The following is an 18,836-nucleotide window of genomic DNA, read 5'->3' on the forward strand; positions in this document are numbered from 1 at the left end:
TAGATTTATAAGATGCATGTCCTTAAAAATATTGCAAAAATAAAAACTCGGAGCACTCAAAGGTTTCTCACTGTTCCTTTTCACAGGTTAAATATCTGTAAGAACAACATGTTCCCTTACCACAGTAAACACAATCTGCAGAAATGACCATACGTCTCTCCTGAAACTAATCAAACCATTAATGAGCAGTAGACACAATGCAGAAAAATCTTGAAAATAATATAAATTTGGTTCATGCATCTGCAAATAGCAGGGAAAACCTACCCAAAAACCTTCATAAAATTATTCAAAACTTAGAAGTTTCATGCAAGGCTAAGACAGCACATCAAGAACATTTACATGATGAAGTTTTCCATGAGCAGCTGGCAAGAACAGGAGAGGAGAACTTACCCAAAGAGATGGGTAGGCAATGTGTTTTAAAAATAGTTTTCAATTTCTAGCAGTGACAAAAGGCTTTCTTTGTAAGACAAAGAAATGACTTGGGAGGTTGTTGGAGACTAGTTGCAATTATGTGAGAGAACATGAGGAGGGACACACTGTCAGGATATCAGGGTTGGATAGATATTCAGAAGACATTAGAGAAAGGCCTTTGTTTGAACTGGCACTGCAAAGGCTCAATCAGGTATTACCACTGTCTTGATAGCCAAAAGAAATATTTATATATGCCATTACAATTAGGCTGTTTCCTTTTCTTCAGACTGTTAACTATTTACGTTTCCCCCCCTAAATGCAGTACTGCCATTTTTATTATTTGGCTTCTCATAACCCCTGTTGTTTACCAGGCAGGAGGAGGAGAAGAAAAAGAAGCCCTTCAAAGATCCTCTATCACTTGCCTCAGTCTTTACTACAGTGCCCCAAGCCTCTCATCATCACAGAGACCTGGATCCCTCTTCAACTGAAGGAAACTAAACATAGCTCCCAGGGTCTTCACTGCCAGAAGATCCAAACAGTGCTCATTTAGTTATTTTAGCTCATTTGTCCAAATATGTAACATTTGAGACTAAAACCAGCCTCCTGACTGAGCTGCAGCAGTTGGGAGGCGGTGGTGGTGAACGACTTTTTGCTTCTTTTTCCTGTCCCCCATCCACTCTTTAGGAGAGTTTACATATCTGCTGCCAGGAACTGTATTCTGCCCACTATATGTATGCGGGAACAGAAGAGCCCACTAAATACAGGAACAGCAAGACCCTGAAAAGGGATTGGATTCCTCAAACCCATCTGTCAGAACAGCTCTTCTGAAACTCCTTATCAATAGACTTATCCTTGGACTGCTTTCCTAGCACACTGGATTTTTCAATCTGTATTTTGGTTAATTAAATGCTAATACATTTCCAAAACCTCCCATATCTTCAGAGGCTACAAAAGTGACTCTTCTGTCTCACTTTGGAGTCAACTCACAGGTATAACTGAAGAGAAAATGAGGCACACATCTATCTCCCCCCCAACTTGTAATTGTTGTGAAGGTGTGTGTATGTGTACAGACATGTTCATATTTCTCTCAGCTCCCAAGCTGGTCTCCCTTTTAACTTTATTGTACAATCAGCAGACTTCAGCCCACCTCTCATCATTATTGGTCTCATTTTTCTGATGTGGACAAACATGGATATGATTGTGTTTCACTGGTGCAGCCAAGTGAATAAAAACAAAACACCAAAACAGAGAGAGCCTCTTAGCTTTCACTGTTCTGCACCTTGGAAGACCTATGAACAGCAACAGCAAAACTATCTGAAAATGCACGTGGGATTGTTTGTGTTCACAACAGCAAATAGCAGTGTTATCATACTTCTAAAAAAGGCAGAATCTGTATGGAAAAGTTAAGCTTTTATTAGACTAAATCCTTACACTCTTTCCTCATTCTGAATGGTTAGGAAGTAACTTAAAGAAATATATATTGTATCAAAGATTCACTGGCCTTCCTCAAACATCAAAAAAAATTTCCAGCTCTCAGGAAGAGAAGGTATGTCAAGTGGCACCAAGGCATACAGGCTGAAACTGAAACAGCAAGTTTCACTTCACTTGCAATGCGACTGTTGTCTCATTGCAAAGCATGCTTCCCAACACTTCTCCCAAGTCAGAGGGCAAAGACCTCAGAGCTACAACTTTCGCTGGCAAAACAGGAACAGCATTGAAGTCTGAAGCATTTAAGAGTTTCACGATTTCTCAAAGCAATAGTACTTATGCGATACTGGGGGAGACGGGCAAGGAAGTGACCAAAAGATAGTCATACCTTCCAAAAAAGGTGTGAGAACCTCAAGAACATATTCAAATGTACCATATAACTAAACAGACCAGATGGAAAACAAAACAAGATGTGGCTTTCTAGCAGCCCGAGATGTGTCTAAAAAACTGGTGATAAATCCTGCACTGTAAAGGACTTCATTAAAAAGCCTGATCATTATTTGGCTTGAGAAGAACGTAACAAACTTCCTTCTCCTAATAAAGTTGAATAGACGCAACTTAATCTCCAAATTATTACTCCAAGTCTTGACATAGGCCTGAAAGCTGTCAACAGTTGTATCTGACAACACTATTGTCCTGGTTTCAGCTCAGATAGAGTTAATTTTCTTTATAGTGGCTGGTATGGGGCTATGTTTTGGATTTGTGCTGAAAACAGTGTTGATAATACAGAGATGTTTTAGTTGTTGCTGCACCAGTCAAGGACTTTTCAGCTTCCCGTGCTCTGCCAGGTGCGGAAGAAGCTGGGAGGGGGCACAGCCAGGATCGTTGATCCAAACTGACCAAAGGGCTATTCCATACCATATGGCGTCATGCTCAGTATATAAAGCTGGGGAAGAAGAAGGAAGGTGGGACATTTGAAGTGATGGCGTTTGTCTTCCCAAGTAACCGTTACACATGATGGAGCCCTGCTCTCCTGGAGATGGCTGAACACCTGCCTGACCATGGGAAGTAGTGAATGAATTCCTTGCTTTGCTTTGCTTGCGTGCGCGGCTTTTGCTTTACCCATTAAACTGGTTTTATCTCAACCCTCAAGTATTCTTACTTTTGCTCTTCCGATTCTCTCCCCCATCCCACCGAGGGGGAGTGAGTGAGCGGCTGCGTGGTGCTTAGTTGACGGCTGGGGCTAAACCACGACAACTATATATCTAAAAACCTGTCTATAAATACATCATATAAAATTGTATATGACTGTATATAACACAATCTGAGATTCTGTATAATACTTGTACATTGTCTGCTCAATCAACTTAAATTTCCACATCAGTTCTTCATTTAAAAGACTCGATATGTAACATTTCTGCTATCTTCAGTTGAATTTTTAAATATTCTTCCCTAAGACACTTTTAAAGACAAAAAGATATTTAAAGGCCTTATTCTTGCCTTGTAACAACATTCCCAAGAAGATATTTAAATTTGAACACCAGAAGGATAATTATAGTAGGTGTTTTCACCAAGAATTTTCTGTGTTATGACCACCCAGAAACAGGATCACAAACATAAAATGGGTTCTAAGGAGCTGTCAACATTTTAAGTGGTGGAAGTAACACATCAGCAGTTACCCAAAGCAAAGAAAATCCCGAGAGACTGCCCATTTTTAGCTGAACTAATTGCTGCAAGCATCATTGACAAAAACAAACTATACTGTAACTACAGCAGTAGCTTTGCTGCAGCGCTGACAGTCTACGCAAAAACACTTGCTGCCTAAAAACACAGTGGGAAAAACTAACTGTGGATCTCAAGGCCAACTCTTCTACAGGCTGTTCTTAACAGAAGGTAAGAATATTTACTTTGGGGCGGGGAGAGAGGGGAAGTCCCATTCACTGAGGAACAGAGTGGGAAACTATTGGTCAAAATTCCCGATAACAGTGTTATCACCTTAAAGGAAGCTGGAACTCAGCGCTGTGTTGCAAGAAAGCGCTTGAACGGTCACATGCGGGTTTGGCCTCTGCATCTGCAAGTGCCATAACATCTTATGGAATTTGGGTCTCACTCTGCTTAATGCTCTAAGCCTACTCCAGGAGTGCTCGCAGCACAAAGTTAAACACGTATGTATTTTTTTGTGAGACCAAGGCCCAAATTATTCAGTGAATTGAACTCTCCCTGAGATGAGACATAAGGTTACATAGCAAGATTTACTCCGTTATACTTTGATCATAAAGGAACCTGAGGTCAGATGGGAATGTCAGACCCTCACAGTCAGGAAAGGCTGCTGTTACTATGGTTCCTCTTAAAGGAATATAGAAGCTAACTGGTCACACTTTCCAATATGTTAACATATGATAACATAATATTTTCTATATTGTCGTTCAAATAGCATATTAACAAGCACAGTATGGATTTAAGTATGTTACATTAGAGAGTTAATATTTATACATTACTTCAGCATGCAAAGCTGCTCAGTAAGAGTGACAATAGAGTGTAATTCGCTAATGGCAAATTAATTACAGTAATTTAACAAATGCAACACCCACGTGTCACTGATTGATGAAGCCAAGGAGTATGCCTAAAAACATAAATAGTTAGAGATTCAGTTCAACTTATAGAAGTTAGTCTTGTTCTTCTATTTTAATTTTCACAGAATTGCTATGCTAATCCTCAAAATTAAATTCAGTAGTTTTCAAAATAAAAAGAAACAATTCGGCTAATTTGCAAGTTACAAAACAAGGGAGGGGACTTCAGGCATTCTTATGATACACAAGATCAATGCCAGATACCACACCTAGACAAGCTTGAGCTTGTTACCGTCAGGGCAAAAAATAATGCTTCAAGTTATTTTTCACCATGCTGATACTACTAATGTATGATCTCCAGTGGGTCTACTTGTTCCAAGCATCTAATTATTACAATGAATCAAGAAAACACAAAACATGCAACTAAATAAGGATGCCGACAGTCAATGTGATGTGGTATAATGTATCACTGATATCACAGAATATTTAAATTGCGAAAAAGAATAATGTTTCAAGTAAGGCCTCCTTCACAAGTGTTGCAGTATTATGATTAAAGTTATTCATCCCAATAAGAAATACTAAGATTTTTAGAAGAGAAAAAGCAATTAGATTCATGACCATCTTGTGACCACCTAAGGACAGTGTATTTTGAAACTTGCTACTCAAACCCCTAACATATGGCATTCCTTATCTATTAGTCAATAGATGGAGAGAGTGTACCCTTCCTGGCACTTTTCCTGCACTAGGAAAAGCAACAAGCTTTGCATCATCTCAGCCTATATCCTCTTTAATATGCCAATTTCAGAGATTCGCAAAAGCCAAAATATGGTGTAGTACAGCAATTAATAGATTATTACGTACTATAGAAAAGTACAATCAAATTCAGAGTTATTCTGAAGAGACCTTCCTGCATCTGAATAAACAGTTTTCTGGGTTATTGATCCTCATCATAGCATTTACATTTAATCCACTGCCTCCTGGCAGCAAGACAGGTTGCAAGACAACGTTTAAGCAAGGAGAAAAAAAAAAAAAAAGTCTCATCTTTGAGCAACAACTGGCTACATGTTTTAACGATTCCCTTGTGCTTAGCACGAACTGCACAATACTCCGTGATAGGGCATCCTTTCATCACTAGAAGAAACGCATGCACCTTCTTCCCCCACAAGCTACCGTGACCATATAATGAGCGTCCTTGCAACAAAGCACTCCTAATTGAGCAGCTTGGTACTATGAGAATAGTTATGTTTTCTTTCTTAAGAGCAAATATTCCTTTATTATAATAGGGTTTGACAGCTTTCTGTTAATGTTCAACCAATGCGCTGGGAGGAGGTAGTTTTAGATCTAGGAAGTAACAGCTATGCTGTCTTCAGGTCAACGCACCAACAACATATAGGTGGCAGGCCGTGTGACGGAAACCTTGCGCGCCCTGTGAGGGTCAGACTCAAGAGAGCCCTGCTTTGGCTACAAACAGGTCGCATTACAGAAAAGAAGAAAACCCAGCCTGCTACAAATAGCATTCACAAACGGATTAACTAGAATACAGAAATGTAGGAATTTTACATTAGCTTCCTGTTTCCCAAAAGAAAGCTTTTGGGGAAGTTGGTTAGTATTTAGACAGGTTATAATACATATATATTAGAATTATCAAGAGAACGAATCCATTTTAAAAGTCACCTTGTACCTTAATGTTTGACTTACACAAACGACGACCTTCAGAATAAGCAATACCGAAAGCAGTCAGCAACTTTGAAAGCAGTTGGCAACTTACGGGCAGATTTTTAACTTTTAAGGTAGAGAACACAGGCAGTAAAGTGCAAGCCCTATACCAGCCCTACTCATCTCAATATCACAGGAGAGAGAACTTGCTCCACGTTTAATACGCCTCTTAAAGGGCCTGAGCTTCTTGGTTAATTCAGAGTTGAGCTGAGTGTTTCTCCTGCCTCAAGAGCACATGTGGCCATCTCCAAGACTATACGGTACCGGTGCTGCAAGCCCGCACTTCAGCAGCAGCTATCCGGCTCCACTCATCTACTAGGTGGAAAATGCGGCTCTACTCACCTCTTAGGAGGAAAATAAACAAAGAAACTTACTTTAACTTCTGTTTTTCTTAACCGACTTTCAGAACCCAGAACCCGAGAACTTAGAAAGAGGAACAAGCATCAGCCACATATTAATCAGCACCTAAAGAGGGGTTTGGTTCGATTTTAGAATAAACGGCGGAGACACATAATCCAATTAAATTCTAATTATGTAAGTAGTAGGCAAGAGTATTTACACAGGCACTGATTACAGCTATTAGAGTCTAAAGTCGCCGGCCGGAGAGGCTCTGCTTCCTCTTCGCCGTCCCGACCACACCGCCGCGGGGTTCGTTTCATTTTTAACCTCCCCCTTTCACAGCTCTCGTTACAAACAATGGGAGACGCTGGCCTGAAAACCCCGTCTCCAAACCGGGCCCCCTCCGGCGGGCGCAAGCCTGGAAGAGCCGCCGCTCTCCCCAAAGTGATGATTCATTACCCGTCCCACCTCGGGGCTGGCAGCCGGGAAAGGAGCCCCCCCACCCCACCCGCCCGGGCCCCCGAACCCCCAGCCAGCCCCGCAGCAGCGGGAGAGGCAGCTAAACCCTCCCGCCGCGCCCGCTCCGCGGGCTGACCCTTACCTCCGAACAGGTGCGGCGAGAGGTGAGCGGGCAGCGAGCCGATCACTAGCCGGGGCCCGCCGGAGGAGCCGCCGCCGCCCCCCGCGGGCCGCTCCCGGCCGCCCTCCTCCGGGGTGCTGTTGACCGAGTCCTGCGAACCGTAGGGGCCGCTGCTGTGGGGGATGTTGAAGGCGGACTGCGCGGCCCGGGCCCCGGAGGCGGTGGCCCCCCCTAAGGACCTGCTCCGGGGTGCCGACCCCGCGGCACCCCCCGCCGCCGCCGCCGCTCCTCCTGCCGCCGTCGCGCCGCCGGCAGCGGCATGAGGCGCCGCCGCCAGGTGCGCGTACCGCCCGCCAGCGCCTGCCGAGCGCCCGCCGGTCCCGTTAGCGCCGCCGCTGCTGCTGCTGCTGGAGGAAGGTAAATCCCCGCCCGAGTACGCCCGGGTGCGGCCATTGGCGGCGGTGGGGCTGCTCTGCTTCGCGCCCATGGTCCCGCCGCCGCCTGGCGCTGCCCGGTGCCCTTCGCCGCCGCCTTCCCCGCGGCGCCCGGGGGTGCTGGGAGTCGGGCCCCGGCGGGGGCGATCTGAGGCGCGGGTCGCGCCGGGGAGGGGGGAGAGAGCACGCCGGGGGAGGAGAACGGGTCGCTCGGTGGGTCGGTGTCGAGAGGGGAGAGCCGCCCGCCGGGATCCGGCTCAGCTGGCGGCCCCGGCGCGGCCGCTGCTCGCGGGTCTGGGGCGCCACCATGAGCTGCTCGGGACGGTGCTGGCTCCCGCCGCGCGGCCGCTCGGCCCCGCCGCTGCTGCTGTGCCCGCCGCCGCCGCGCCCGCCGCCGCCGCCATCCTCCTCCTCCGCCGCCGCTGAGCCCTGTGGGGGGCAACGGCGGCAGCAGCGCCGCCGAGGCCGCTCGCTCGCCCGCGGCGCCCCGTGCCTGTGCCGAGGGAGGCGGGAGGGGGCGGTCACCCCGGCGCAGCCGCTCCTCTACCGTGTCGCCATACTGGGGGCGGCACCAGCGGGCGGGATGGGGAGCGGTTACGGCGGCAAGGGCCGCCGCCTCTCCTTCCCCCCCCGGCGGCGGACCGGCCCCCGGCAGCGCGGCGGGCCGGACCCGCCGCCTCACCTCGCCCCGCCTCCTGCCCCTCTCCTCACGCAAGGTGCGGGGCAGCGCCAGGTGGGTGGGCGCTGGGCGAGGCCGCCCCTGGGGCTGCCAGCCTCGCTCCCCTCGGAAGGGAGAGTGCCTGAGACGGGGCTGCTCTGGAACGCGGGGCTGAGGCGAGAACCTGCCGGGCGGGGGGACACACGGGGGGTGTCGGCTGCCTGCTCTCCTGAAGGGGAAGGGAAGCCCGCGGGGTGCCGGAGCGGCCGCCCCGGCGAGGAAGGAGTTAGAAGCCAAACTGCCGCCGGCAGAAGGCGAGCTGTGGTGTTTGCGGGCCGGGCGCGCGCGGCGGCCGTTGAGGGCGGCCGTTGGCGGTGCCCGCGGGCCCCGGGGCCGCGCTCAGTGTCGAGTCCCGGCAGGTGAAGGAGAGGAGCGGCTGCAGCGGGGGGCGGCTCGGCGGAGCGGGCAGGACCGGCGTTACAGCGCGGGGCGCTGCTCGCAGGCGGCGTGCCCCCCCAAGGAACGGGTGCCCTCCTGCCGCGCCGCTTCTCGGTTTGCCGTTGTAGCTTCAGCAAAGCGCCCGGATGCCCGGCCTCCGCGCCCCAGGCTTCGCCGGGCGAGCGCGGCTCCCAGCTGCTCGGCTGGGCCGCGCACCGGCTGAGGGGCGAAGGGCCCAGCCCGCCGCTCCCCGAGCCTGGGTTTGGCGGGGTGGTTGGCGTAAGGGCCGCTTACCCCCCTCGGGAGCTTTCCCGGGTAGGGGACTTCCAACCGGGCGGTTTGCTGTGAGTTTCGGTTCTCGTGGTGTATGCGGGGGAGAAGCTGGACAAGAAGGACGAAAATCTCTTATATCTTTGGTTCACAGGTGATGTAGGAAAACCCTGTAGACCCCAGTCTCTCACTCAGAGAAAAACTCCCGTTATTATTGATGAGAGCTTTACACAAGGACTGACTAACAGCCGAAAATTTTGGCCCTGTGATTATGCCGATGCGGGTAACAGGCTCGGTTTGCTCATGACAAAACGATCAGAGGCATACAATTATTTTGTTCTTTAAAGGTATGTGGTATTGAATGTCACGTACATTGAATTTATATGAACATGATTCCTACAATCGTCATCCAAGGTAGACTGCTTGTTTTTATGGATTATCATCTGCTTTAAAATAAGGTATGTCACCATGAAGCAGTGCTATACACCATCTTAGGACTCTCTGTCATACCTTCTAGGTAGGGATTCCAGCTACATTCATGCCTGTGTCACAATGGCATAGTACCCAAGCTATTTTACAATTAATACAATAAAACAGATCAAAATCTTAATTAATATACAAAGTATTATGTAACATTTGTACTATACATGTTATATGTACATGTGATTATTACATGGACATTATTGTACATTACATGTACATGTATGGTATCTTTGATGCTCATCCTCAGATGGAAATAGGTGCAAAGGCCTCCCTTTCCCCCTCCTTTCGCCATCTCCATTACAACTGCGTGCGGTCGCTTTCTGGCATCAGTGCAGCTCAGTTCAATTTGCAAGAAGAGGTACCATAGCTGGGGATGGCAGAGGAGGTTACCAGCCCTAACTCTTCGTTCTGACACTGCTTTTCTGGATAGCTGAGACACTCTGTGAATAATCTGAACCCTATTTAGAGGATGCTGCTGTAAACCGTTGCTGGTTTCAGTAAGAGGCAGTGATTCCACAGCTGCCTCATGAACAGCTTGGTCTTTTGTGTGCTGCGTGCTGGGCAGACAGCCGGGGTCGATAATCTGCCGTCCCAAGCTATGCCATCCCCACTTGTGAATTATAAACTGCAGTCTCTGCTACCAGTGGTAGATACCCCAAGGTAGATCAAGCATGAGCACTTTCTAGTTCAGTTTCCTACAGAAAGAAAATTAGTGTGAATATACTGTCTGTTCTACCACCAGTTACTTTTGAAACCCTTGGCCAGCTTCAGCCAAATCTCTCTAACAGTATAGGGACACTAACAGTATAGAAAATAAGCGGTTATGTAGAAGATAGATATCCTGTTAATGTCCCCACAGAAGGGAAAGCTACCCTAGGAATTCCGACGTTGCTAGATTCCAAGAATCTGCATGGGCAAAGGATGTTGCAAACATGACTCATAATTTCTGCTGCTCATAGAATGCCTGTGGCATGTTCAGCCCTATCGGAGCAGGTTTAAAGGACAGCATGCTCCAAGTTTTATGGAGTTTTTAAAATTTCCACTACTGAGTACTAGTGGAGCTGGTCAGCTACTAGAATAAACAGCATTTTGAAAATGTAGTAGTACGTTGCTATACAGTACCACAGTTCTTGCTGTAATTTCTTTGCAGTGGATCTAAGAGTTGAGCAGGTGTTAAATACAGGTTATATTTGGCTGTGAATAACCTTTTATTCAATTTAGGATTAAACGATAAAGTCTATGGGGAAAAAAAAGCTCTCAAGACATCCAAACAGTTACTCAGCCTTACAATCAGAAACTACCTTTAACAACATAGAATATTTCACAGAAAAGAAGTCACAACAACAGGACAGCCTGTGTTCCCTTCTCAGAGAGAATGGCTGTTCCCAGTGCAATATGATTTTCTTTTTTCTTTTTTTGGGGTGCTTCAGTTTTTGTTTTGCATCTAGGACATATATTTGCAGCTCTCTCACTATCAAGTGTGAGTCTAAAAAGGGCACATACCTCAAAGAACACCTACATCTTCAGAAACGCAATGTGACATGCTTCTGAGCCAGCTTTCTCCCCTCTATCCTTCCCGGTCCCTCTTAAAAATGGTTGAATAGAAATTTTTCTGCATATGGAAATTTGCTTTATATAGCCAACAGTACAGTTAAGTTTTCAAGCTAACATTTCTTCTAACAAATGACTGTCTACTAGCCATTAAGTCTTGTAGAGGCAAGTACCTGGCACTGTAACCTCCACCCATTTGTTCATTAATGCACTCCAGAAGTAGTTTGCATAAAAATTTCAATTTCCTACCCAGCATAGAAAATAACCAGTGACAAGAGGAAACAGTGCAGGGAGAAAGTAGAACATTTTGCTGCTGACCGTATTTCCACAGATCTCAAGGACTCAGTGGAAAGCAGATAGTTATATAAAAAATTACTTCTATAGGCCTATATGGGTGAATGCTGTTATTCCTGTAGAAACATATCTAGGGAATCCTACTCGTACTTAAATAACCATGAAATAGGAACTAACCTTCTTGTTCCTTGTCCAGGATAGTGGAAAAAAACTGGTTTAGACAGGCAAATATACTCACTGTTCTTTGTTATAAGCTGCATACCTCCAGTTCTGGTTACGCTACCTTGTCTATCAGCAAGTGAAAATAATGAACTTGTTTCTTGACCAGTTTCCTTGAAAATACCAGGTGACAGGTGTGCCCTAAGCATACAACATTAGCTGTAAATTCATAATATTGGACATTTTGGAAAATGCGTACTGATAAATGGAACAGGGGTCTGAATTTTGCTCAACAGTGAGCTATGCAGACAGATCATCCCCCCTCTCCCCTCCTACCCCCTTCTTTGGTGGCTTTTACAGGACGCTGAAGCAAGGTTTCATTTCTGACAAAAGCATCTGACCCTGAACTAATAAAGCCAGCCGGAGGTTTATGTTCTGTTCAGAACTGATCAGGCACTCCTTTCTAAAGGAGAAAGGTTTAAAAAGTAATGGCACACACTCATAACATACAGCTTAATTTTATGATAGCTAGTGTGGGCTCCTAATAGTGTTTGGGCAATAGATTTTTCTGAGCAGATACCAAACTGGAGGTGCACACTGTGGTTGGAAGAGATCAATGCAGTTTTTACGTTACTGTCTATTTCAGCTGTTTAAAATAAATAGTGCTGCACACCATTTCTTCACAGACACTGAAAACAGACTTCTAAAGTGTTCAGTTGCTCATAGAGAAAGCAAAACAGAGCTGTTTTATCCCTCTAAAATAAGATGTGTAAAATACACATGCCTTACATCTGCAGCTAGAGTAAGCCATCCAGCAGACAAGACTGTTACATGTTCGCATCTGCAAGCTAAGGGAAATAGGTCCCATATGATCCCTGTCAGTGTGACTAGGAATTATACATAAACCTACTGTAGGCATCTTAGGCATCTTTTTTTAGATATATTTTGGTATCAGTGTATCTCCAGCTAGTAACTGGTATTTCAAGAGATGTAGGAGACCCTATTCCAGTATCTTAGATTTTTATTTGCATTGAATAACTCTTTGTACATATTGACTTTAATCCTATGAAGATTTACCCATATGCTTACACTGATGTATGAAAAACAGTCCTGCAACATGTTGTAATCAGTCTCTATGGAAAAAAAAAAAAAGCAGCTTGTAAAGCTCGAAGTTTGGGTCCTAAAATTTTTCTGGAAATGTGTGGTGATGCTTACAAGGATAAGGAATTTTATCCTTGCTTTATAAAAATTCTGTTCAAAACCATCTATCTTTTGTTTGAAGTTTATGCTTTTCTGAAGTTTCTATCACACTGTAAACAGTATGCTGTATTTTGTACACTGGAGTTACCCATAGAAAAAACTGATGTTCACAGAAAAGATAACATAGTCTTAAAAGTAAACTGACATTTTGACTGGACTTATTGATTGACCATTTTGTACAGGAAGAAATACGTGGAAATAACTTACTTGAAGAAACAGCAATTTGTGCTGTGCGCTCCATTACCACATGCTATAAAGTAGTACTGTAAGAAATACACTTTAGTATAACAATTTTAATAGGAAAGAGTATTCACCATAATAATTTCTAAGCTGTTCTACATTCACAGTTGTATTATTGTAGCCACTGAGTACCTTTGTAGGTAACCAGATGCAATTCCAAATGCCATTCATATGAGTTTGCCATTTTAGTGCATAATCAGGCCAGTGTTGTTACTGGTTCTCCAATAAACTCTGTTAGCTTTACTTGTTGGTGGGTTTTTTGTGATCAGCTTTGCGTGAATTATCCCGTTGTGTAGCTTCTTGACCTTTCATGCAGTATAGCCCCCCCACACGATCTTTCTTCAGAAGCTACTGTGCAGACCATTTTTATTACACGCTCAAGGAATAACAGAAGACAAATAGTTGCTTATATAGTTGCTTAGACTATGCCCATATCTACACTAAAGGCATTTGCACCAATTCATAAATGAAGTGACATCAATACATTATCTGGGCAAGGCGTGATGCACAGATCTGTGGGTATGGGAGTCCAGAGTAGATGAGTTGACATATAAAGGTCCCATCCAGATAATTTTTCTGTTTCTGTGATTTCTAAGAAGAGGGGGTGGAGGACAAACTAACAGATGGGAAGTATGTTTACTCTTTCTTGTTTTCAGATCTCATGTATCAGCGCCCAGCAATGCCAGCTGAACGTGGATTCAAGAGCTGGGGGAGGACTGTTGATCGCCTCAGCTCCCCTTCCTTCTGCAGAGGGAAATAATGATAGTCTTTCAAGGTATATTCCTGAATTACACTGTTTTGCCTTGCAATGTAGAGTGTGAGACCATGAAACCCTTCTGCACCTAGAGAGGCAGCTGGCTTTACAGAGAGCCTTATCTGAACGATTCATGGTAGTTCATAAAGAAGGCCCTTCAAGTCTTGACACAGTGAACATTACACAGGTAAATTACTCTTCAGAAGCTGATTGCAGACAAGCTCTTTTACAGGATACATCTTTCATTAGCAGTACTAATTGCTTGAATGCTAGACATCTATAGAAAGAGGTGAGTAAATGGAAAACAGTATTACAGAAACAATAACAAAGTGAAATATGTAGGAATGACAGCAGGTGGTAGGGCCATGTGACATTAGATTTGCCAAGTACAATTTGTATTCGCTCAGGTTCTGTATTATCTGCCAAATATTACCTTAACTTCTCAGAATCCAACAGAAAAAATACCTTTGCCCTTATTTTTGCACAGTATCTGCTAATATTGTCAATTGATAGTTTTAAGCATTATTCTTTTAATATTCTATAGCCTCCTACTTACAGTCTGCTACTGATAAGCCTAATAATGAGAAACGAAAACGCACTAGGTAGTTACTCATAGGGCTTTTAAGTGCAGCTGTTTGGGCAGTCACACATGTGTTGCAGTGTCTTCGTGCAACAGAAGTCAAAGGGACAGCAACAACCTTAAAGTATAATAAAAGCAAGGTGTCCTAGTGTATGTATCAGGGTAATACTTTATTAAATAATGAATAGTGAAGAATACAAAATCACGTAACTGGATTTTTCTGAAGGCCTAGGTCGCAGCCACAACTATACCGAGTCGGGAGGAATGTCAGAGAGCTCCGCTTCGCGTTATCTGCCAGAAGCGTTTTCTGCCTTGGCTTCTGTGCATCATGCCTGGTGTAAACCAAGCATGAGGGTGGTGTAAAAGGCTCCATCTGTCATGTTGGCTCAGATCCACTTGACAGAAGTCGGAACCCATGAAAGTAAGAGATGAGAAATCAGAATTGTGAACCTGCTTCCTCCTCTCCCTGCTCTGCCCTTCCCCAGTTTGTACTTCTGCAGAAGCAAGAGGAGCAGTATCTTGTTCTAGATTGCTGCTTGCAAAATAAGGGGAGTCGGGGTGCTTCATGCATCATCCTCAGCCCTCCCATGACAGCACAGGCACCACTCACAATTTAGACTGAGGGACTTAAATTTCTTAAAGAAACAAAATGTTTTCCGAAGAGTGATAGAAACCAGTCATTTCACCACTTCAGAAAGCCAGCATACACTTCCTGGTCGGTTGCTCTGCCCCAAGCTGCTTTCACTTCAGTATTCAGAAAATACCAGGCAAATAATAAACCAGGTTCAAGTTAGAATAGTCCTTGTAACAGCCTGGTGTAGCAAAACATTTCTAGATGATGCAATGTGTTTCTAGACAATAGGAATGCAAAGAATCAGTCTCGTCAGTAGGTTCCTGTTGAGATGAGTACTGTTAGTTACTGGATTAACCATCCCTGTGGAGCACCTGTACAACGCTACCTTAGCAGGGTCACAATTTATCAAGATAATTCAGAACCTTTTCTTTTTCCCTATTATTTTCTAAACAAAGCTTTTCCTCCAGCGTCATGGTAGCTCCTCTTTAACTCAGATGTGATATAATCACAAAATAAATAGGGCCCTTTTGCAGCTGTATTAATCCCAATCAAGGACAGAATGCGGTTCTACACTTTCCACGTGGAGTTCAAACAGTAAAGACCTGTTTTGTAGGAAGCACATCATGAGGCTGGAGAGACTTGGTTTCATTCTGGATGGCAATTCTTCTCTTGTTAAAGGAAAAATACAGAGCAATCTGGTATCACAAGTCCACACTGACATCTAGTGCTGAAAAAATTGCACTAGCCAGTGAGGAAAAAAAAGAAGGAAAAAGGTGTTGGACTGGAATGAAAATCTAAAAATACATAGCAAAGCATCCCTCCTGCTTTATGAAAGCAACTGTCAGTTTGTGGATCTCTCCAGTGGGCAGGAGGTGCTCTGGCTCCATGAACTTGGGTGCTGTGGGGGCATCCCTTGGAGAACTGCACTGGGTACCGGGTCTGGCAGCCAGATACTCAGCGTAGCAACCCCTGCCTGCCCCTGAAAACTGCTTTTCAGGACACGAGGAATCTTGAATTGTGACTTATTTCAAGTTTGGTTTGTAGCCACAGTTGCTGTAGGACTTGGTTCGGAGCAGCATCACTAGTAGAGCACTGCTGCCAGTGGGCCAGTAATCTTGATGTTACAAACGAAGACTTGAGAAGGATGAAATGTTCTCACCTTCCAATCTGAGAAGAAAATTCCCTGGTACATCGAAAAGATTCCCTGTCTGAGCTTTTCCTAGGGAAAGGAGTTATTTGTTTAGCAGTGGCTTTTAGTTGTTAATGTTCTCTTACCTCCCATTTTGACACAAAACATTCTCATCATTTTTCCACACGCACAAAAATTTGCACTTTGTAATATTTTACTGTGCCTTTAAGGGCAGGCAAAGGCTGTAAAACAAAATATTTGCCATTTTTCGTTGTAATTTCTACCTTCCATGGGGAAGTAAAAAGTAATAATAACGTACAGAATAATGAGTGTTTTTCAGTGTCTTAGCTGCCAGCACACTTCCTTCCCTGTCACCAGGGAAATGGTGAGATTAAAACCATGTGCTCTGTGTGCTTCAGAAGTGAGATATGCATGTCAGTGTTGTATAAATCATCAAAGGAGACGAGCAAAAGGACAGATCCAAAGCCACCGAGATCAATGGACTATTTTTCCCCCATTGAATCCCAGGAGCTTTGGATCAGGTCCTGGCAGATGTCAGAGCTCTGCCAGCCCCACTGAGAAACTGTAGTCCAAATGCTGGCATGCTGTTTGGCAAGTTGCGACCGTAAGGTTAAGCAGATGTATCCTCCACGGAGGGAATCCTGGTGTTGGCGAGCAAGATTTCACAGCAGGATGCAGCACAGGGGACTTCTTGTTTCTCTGCATGGAGGCAAAGCAGGTCCTAACCTACCAGCCATTGCTACATGTGAGGACATCCTCTTCCTCCAGAAACCATACACTGTGCATTGGGGCACATCGGCAAGCTGTATCTCCTACCATTTGGTACTATCTGGGAATAGCTCTTACCTCCTCCTTTTTCACAGCACAGCAAGCAACAAATGGCAAGATTTAGCCCTTCCTGCCTTGCGAGTGTGAAAGCCTCAGAAGAAAATGTGGCTTTCATCCTGTCCATAGTACCCTTCCTCCCCTTATAGTCAGAAAGCCCCAATACTCAGATATAATTTCTTCTTTTAATTTTTGCAATTCTTTATTTTTCTGAACAATAATCATATCAAAGTAAGCATGTTGTCACATCTAGGCTGTATTTTTTTTTCCCTGTGTCTTGTAATCAACAACCGTATGCAGATTTTAAAAACGTTTCAGACTCTTGTGTCTGGGCTGGACAGATTGGGACGTACAGGGAGGATTGGCAGGCCCAATTAGACAATAAGTAGCATAAGTAGCTGTCAAAAAATAAGGCTAGAGCAGGAGAAAGCATGTGGCATCTTTCACTAGATAAGCTAGAATGATTGGCATACTCAGTCAGAAACACTCATTTTCTGATTTAATGGGGGCTTAAGACAAATTGTCTCACAGCTGAGACCATGCAAATCAGTCATTAAAATGTAGGGTTAGAGTCTGATGTCAGTTTAAATTCCATTAATATCAGTGGAATTACACCAAATTTATCCACCCAAATTTAAAGGGTGCAAAATTTGACCCATAATTATTATTAGGAGCAAAAGCATGCAAAACTGTATCATGTCTAGAATTTTCTTGAAATAAAAAATAATAGAATAGTAAAACCAAAAATGTAGAATAGACTAGAGTAGAAAAGAAAAATAAGGAAAAGGACAAGGAAAAGAAGGGGAAAAGGAAAGAGGAAAAGGAGAGGAAGGGGACAAAGGAAAGAGGAAAGGAAAGGGGAAAGAAAATGAAAGTCTGGAAGAAATGCCAAGAAAAGAATGCAGGAATTTAGGAAAATTCCCTGATGAAATTTAAAAACATGGGGAAAAAAATTCCAAATGTATAGTAATAGCACTGAATTAAATCACTTCAGCATTGTTGTCATCATATCATGTCATCATATCATCCATCCTTTCCTTTTCAACTTTCAAGAGGACCCAAAGGACATGTAATCTGGTGGTAGTGAATTATTCAAGAAGGTGCCACTAACATTTTAAAGGTGAATAGTTTGCAGAGCATATTTGGTGCAGTGATTGAACATCCAGTATGAGTACATTCAGCTGACATTAGTTCCTAAGCCTTTAGGAACATTGCAGAGTGTATTAAAATCAATGTTTTTTCAGTACGGTACTAGGCAATAACAGGTATAATCCCAACTAAGAGCACCGACTTGCTTTGTCCAGAACACGGTCTACTTTAATGAAATTTCAAATATATTCTGGGGAGCAGTGAGTTAGGTTGAATGGTAATCATTTAGTGTTCTGAGCTTAATATTAAATTCCCCACCTGATCCTTTGCCTTGTGTTTAGGACATGCAGTTCAGTGAAGGGAACGCTCCTGTTCATACAAACAGCGTGAGTGAGGGCTACTTGTCAGCAAGGGTTGCGGGACCACAACCCAAGGCCTCTATGGGGCCCTTTAGTGACTCAGAACTTTGACAAATCCCCAAGCTGAGGTGAAGGAGTAACTTTTGTAAAGCAGTAGACTGGTTTTACAAACAATTGCTGCCCGTGAGACAGGAATGACAGAGTTTTGGCAGTGTACAGACCCATGCAGCAGCAGATTAAGCTGGGGTGGCTGACACAACTACCAACCTTGCCTCATCATGTTGCCCTTATCTTAAGAGGCTGGCATCCCTGCCTGGAGCTGACAGAGGGATACGGACAGCTTGACGTGTTACAGTAAAGCAAAAAATATGTCAGTCGGGAACACTGGCAGTTCAAGAGCTGCTGTGTGGCCCTTCAACCCCCTCCCCTGCGAGGCTAGGAGAAGGGGTGGAGCAGCCCTGCTTTAATCCATTGCCACATCCGAGTTTGTATCCTGATACTTCAGAATTTGGCTGTGAATAGCTTCTGATTCAAGCTGGCTGTCCTCAGCGACAAAGAAAAATGTAAATGCACGACGACAGTTATGGAGTGCAGTGTTTTAGATAATGACAGTAGAGGAAAATCATGCTTTAGAAAATTCACAAATACATAAACCCTCTTGAAGTGAAGAAACT

At 44.5% G+C, this 18,836-nt stretch overlaps 1 protein-coding gene and 1 long non-coding RNA gene across 4 annotated transcripts in view; one reads left to right on the forward strand and one right to left on the reverse strand.

The window, feature by feature from the left end:
* Positions 1–8,082, reverse strand: part of ZNRF2 (zinc and ring finger 2) — a 58,250-nt gene extending 50,168 nt beyond the window's left edge. The window contains exon 1 of the mRNA XM_075493241.1: positions 7,066–8,082. Within this exon, the coding sequence (XP_075349356.1) occupies positions 7,066–7,531 (466 nt within the window). The 5' untranslated portion in view covers positions 7,532–8,082. The remainder of the gene's footprint in view (positions 1–7,065) is intronic.
* A 67-nt stretch (positions 8,083–8,149) lies between these two features.
* LOC142405601 (uncharacterized) overlaps positions 8,150–18,836 on the forward strand; it is a 35,931-nt gene continuing 25,244 nt past the window's right edge. For all 3 annotated transcript variants that reach the window (XR_012774241.1, XR_012774242.1, XR_012774240.1), the window contains exons 1-3: positions 8,150–8,211; positions 8,999–9,191; positions 13,488–13,606. This is a non-coding gene — a long non-coding RNA (uncharacterized LOC142405601). The remainder of the gene's footprint in view (positions 8,212–8,998; positions 9,192–13,487; positions 13,607–18,836) is intronic.

Source organism: Mycteria americana, chromosome 2 (genome assembly GCF_035582795.1).
Source record: "Mycteria americana isolate JAX WOST 10 ecotype Jacksonville Zoo and Gardens chromosome 2, USCA_MyAme_1.0, whole genome shotgun sequence".
Taxonomy (NCBI): Eukaryota; Metazoa; Chordata; class Aves; order Ciconiiformes; family Ciconiidae; genus Mycteria; species Mycteria americana.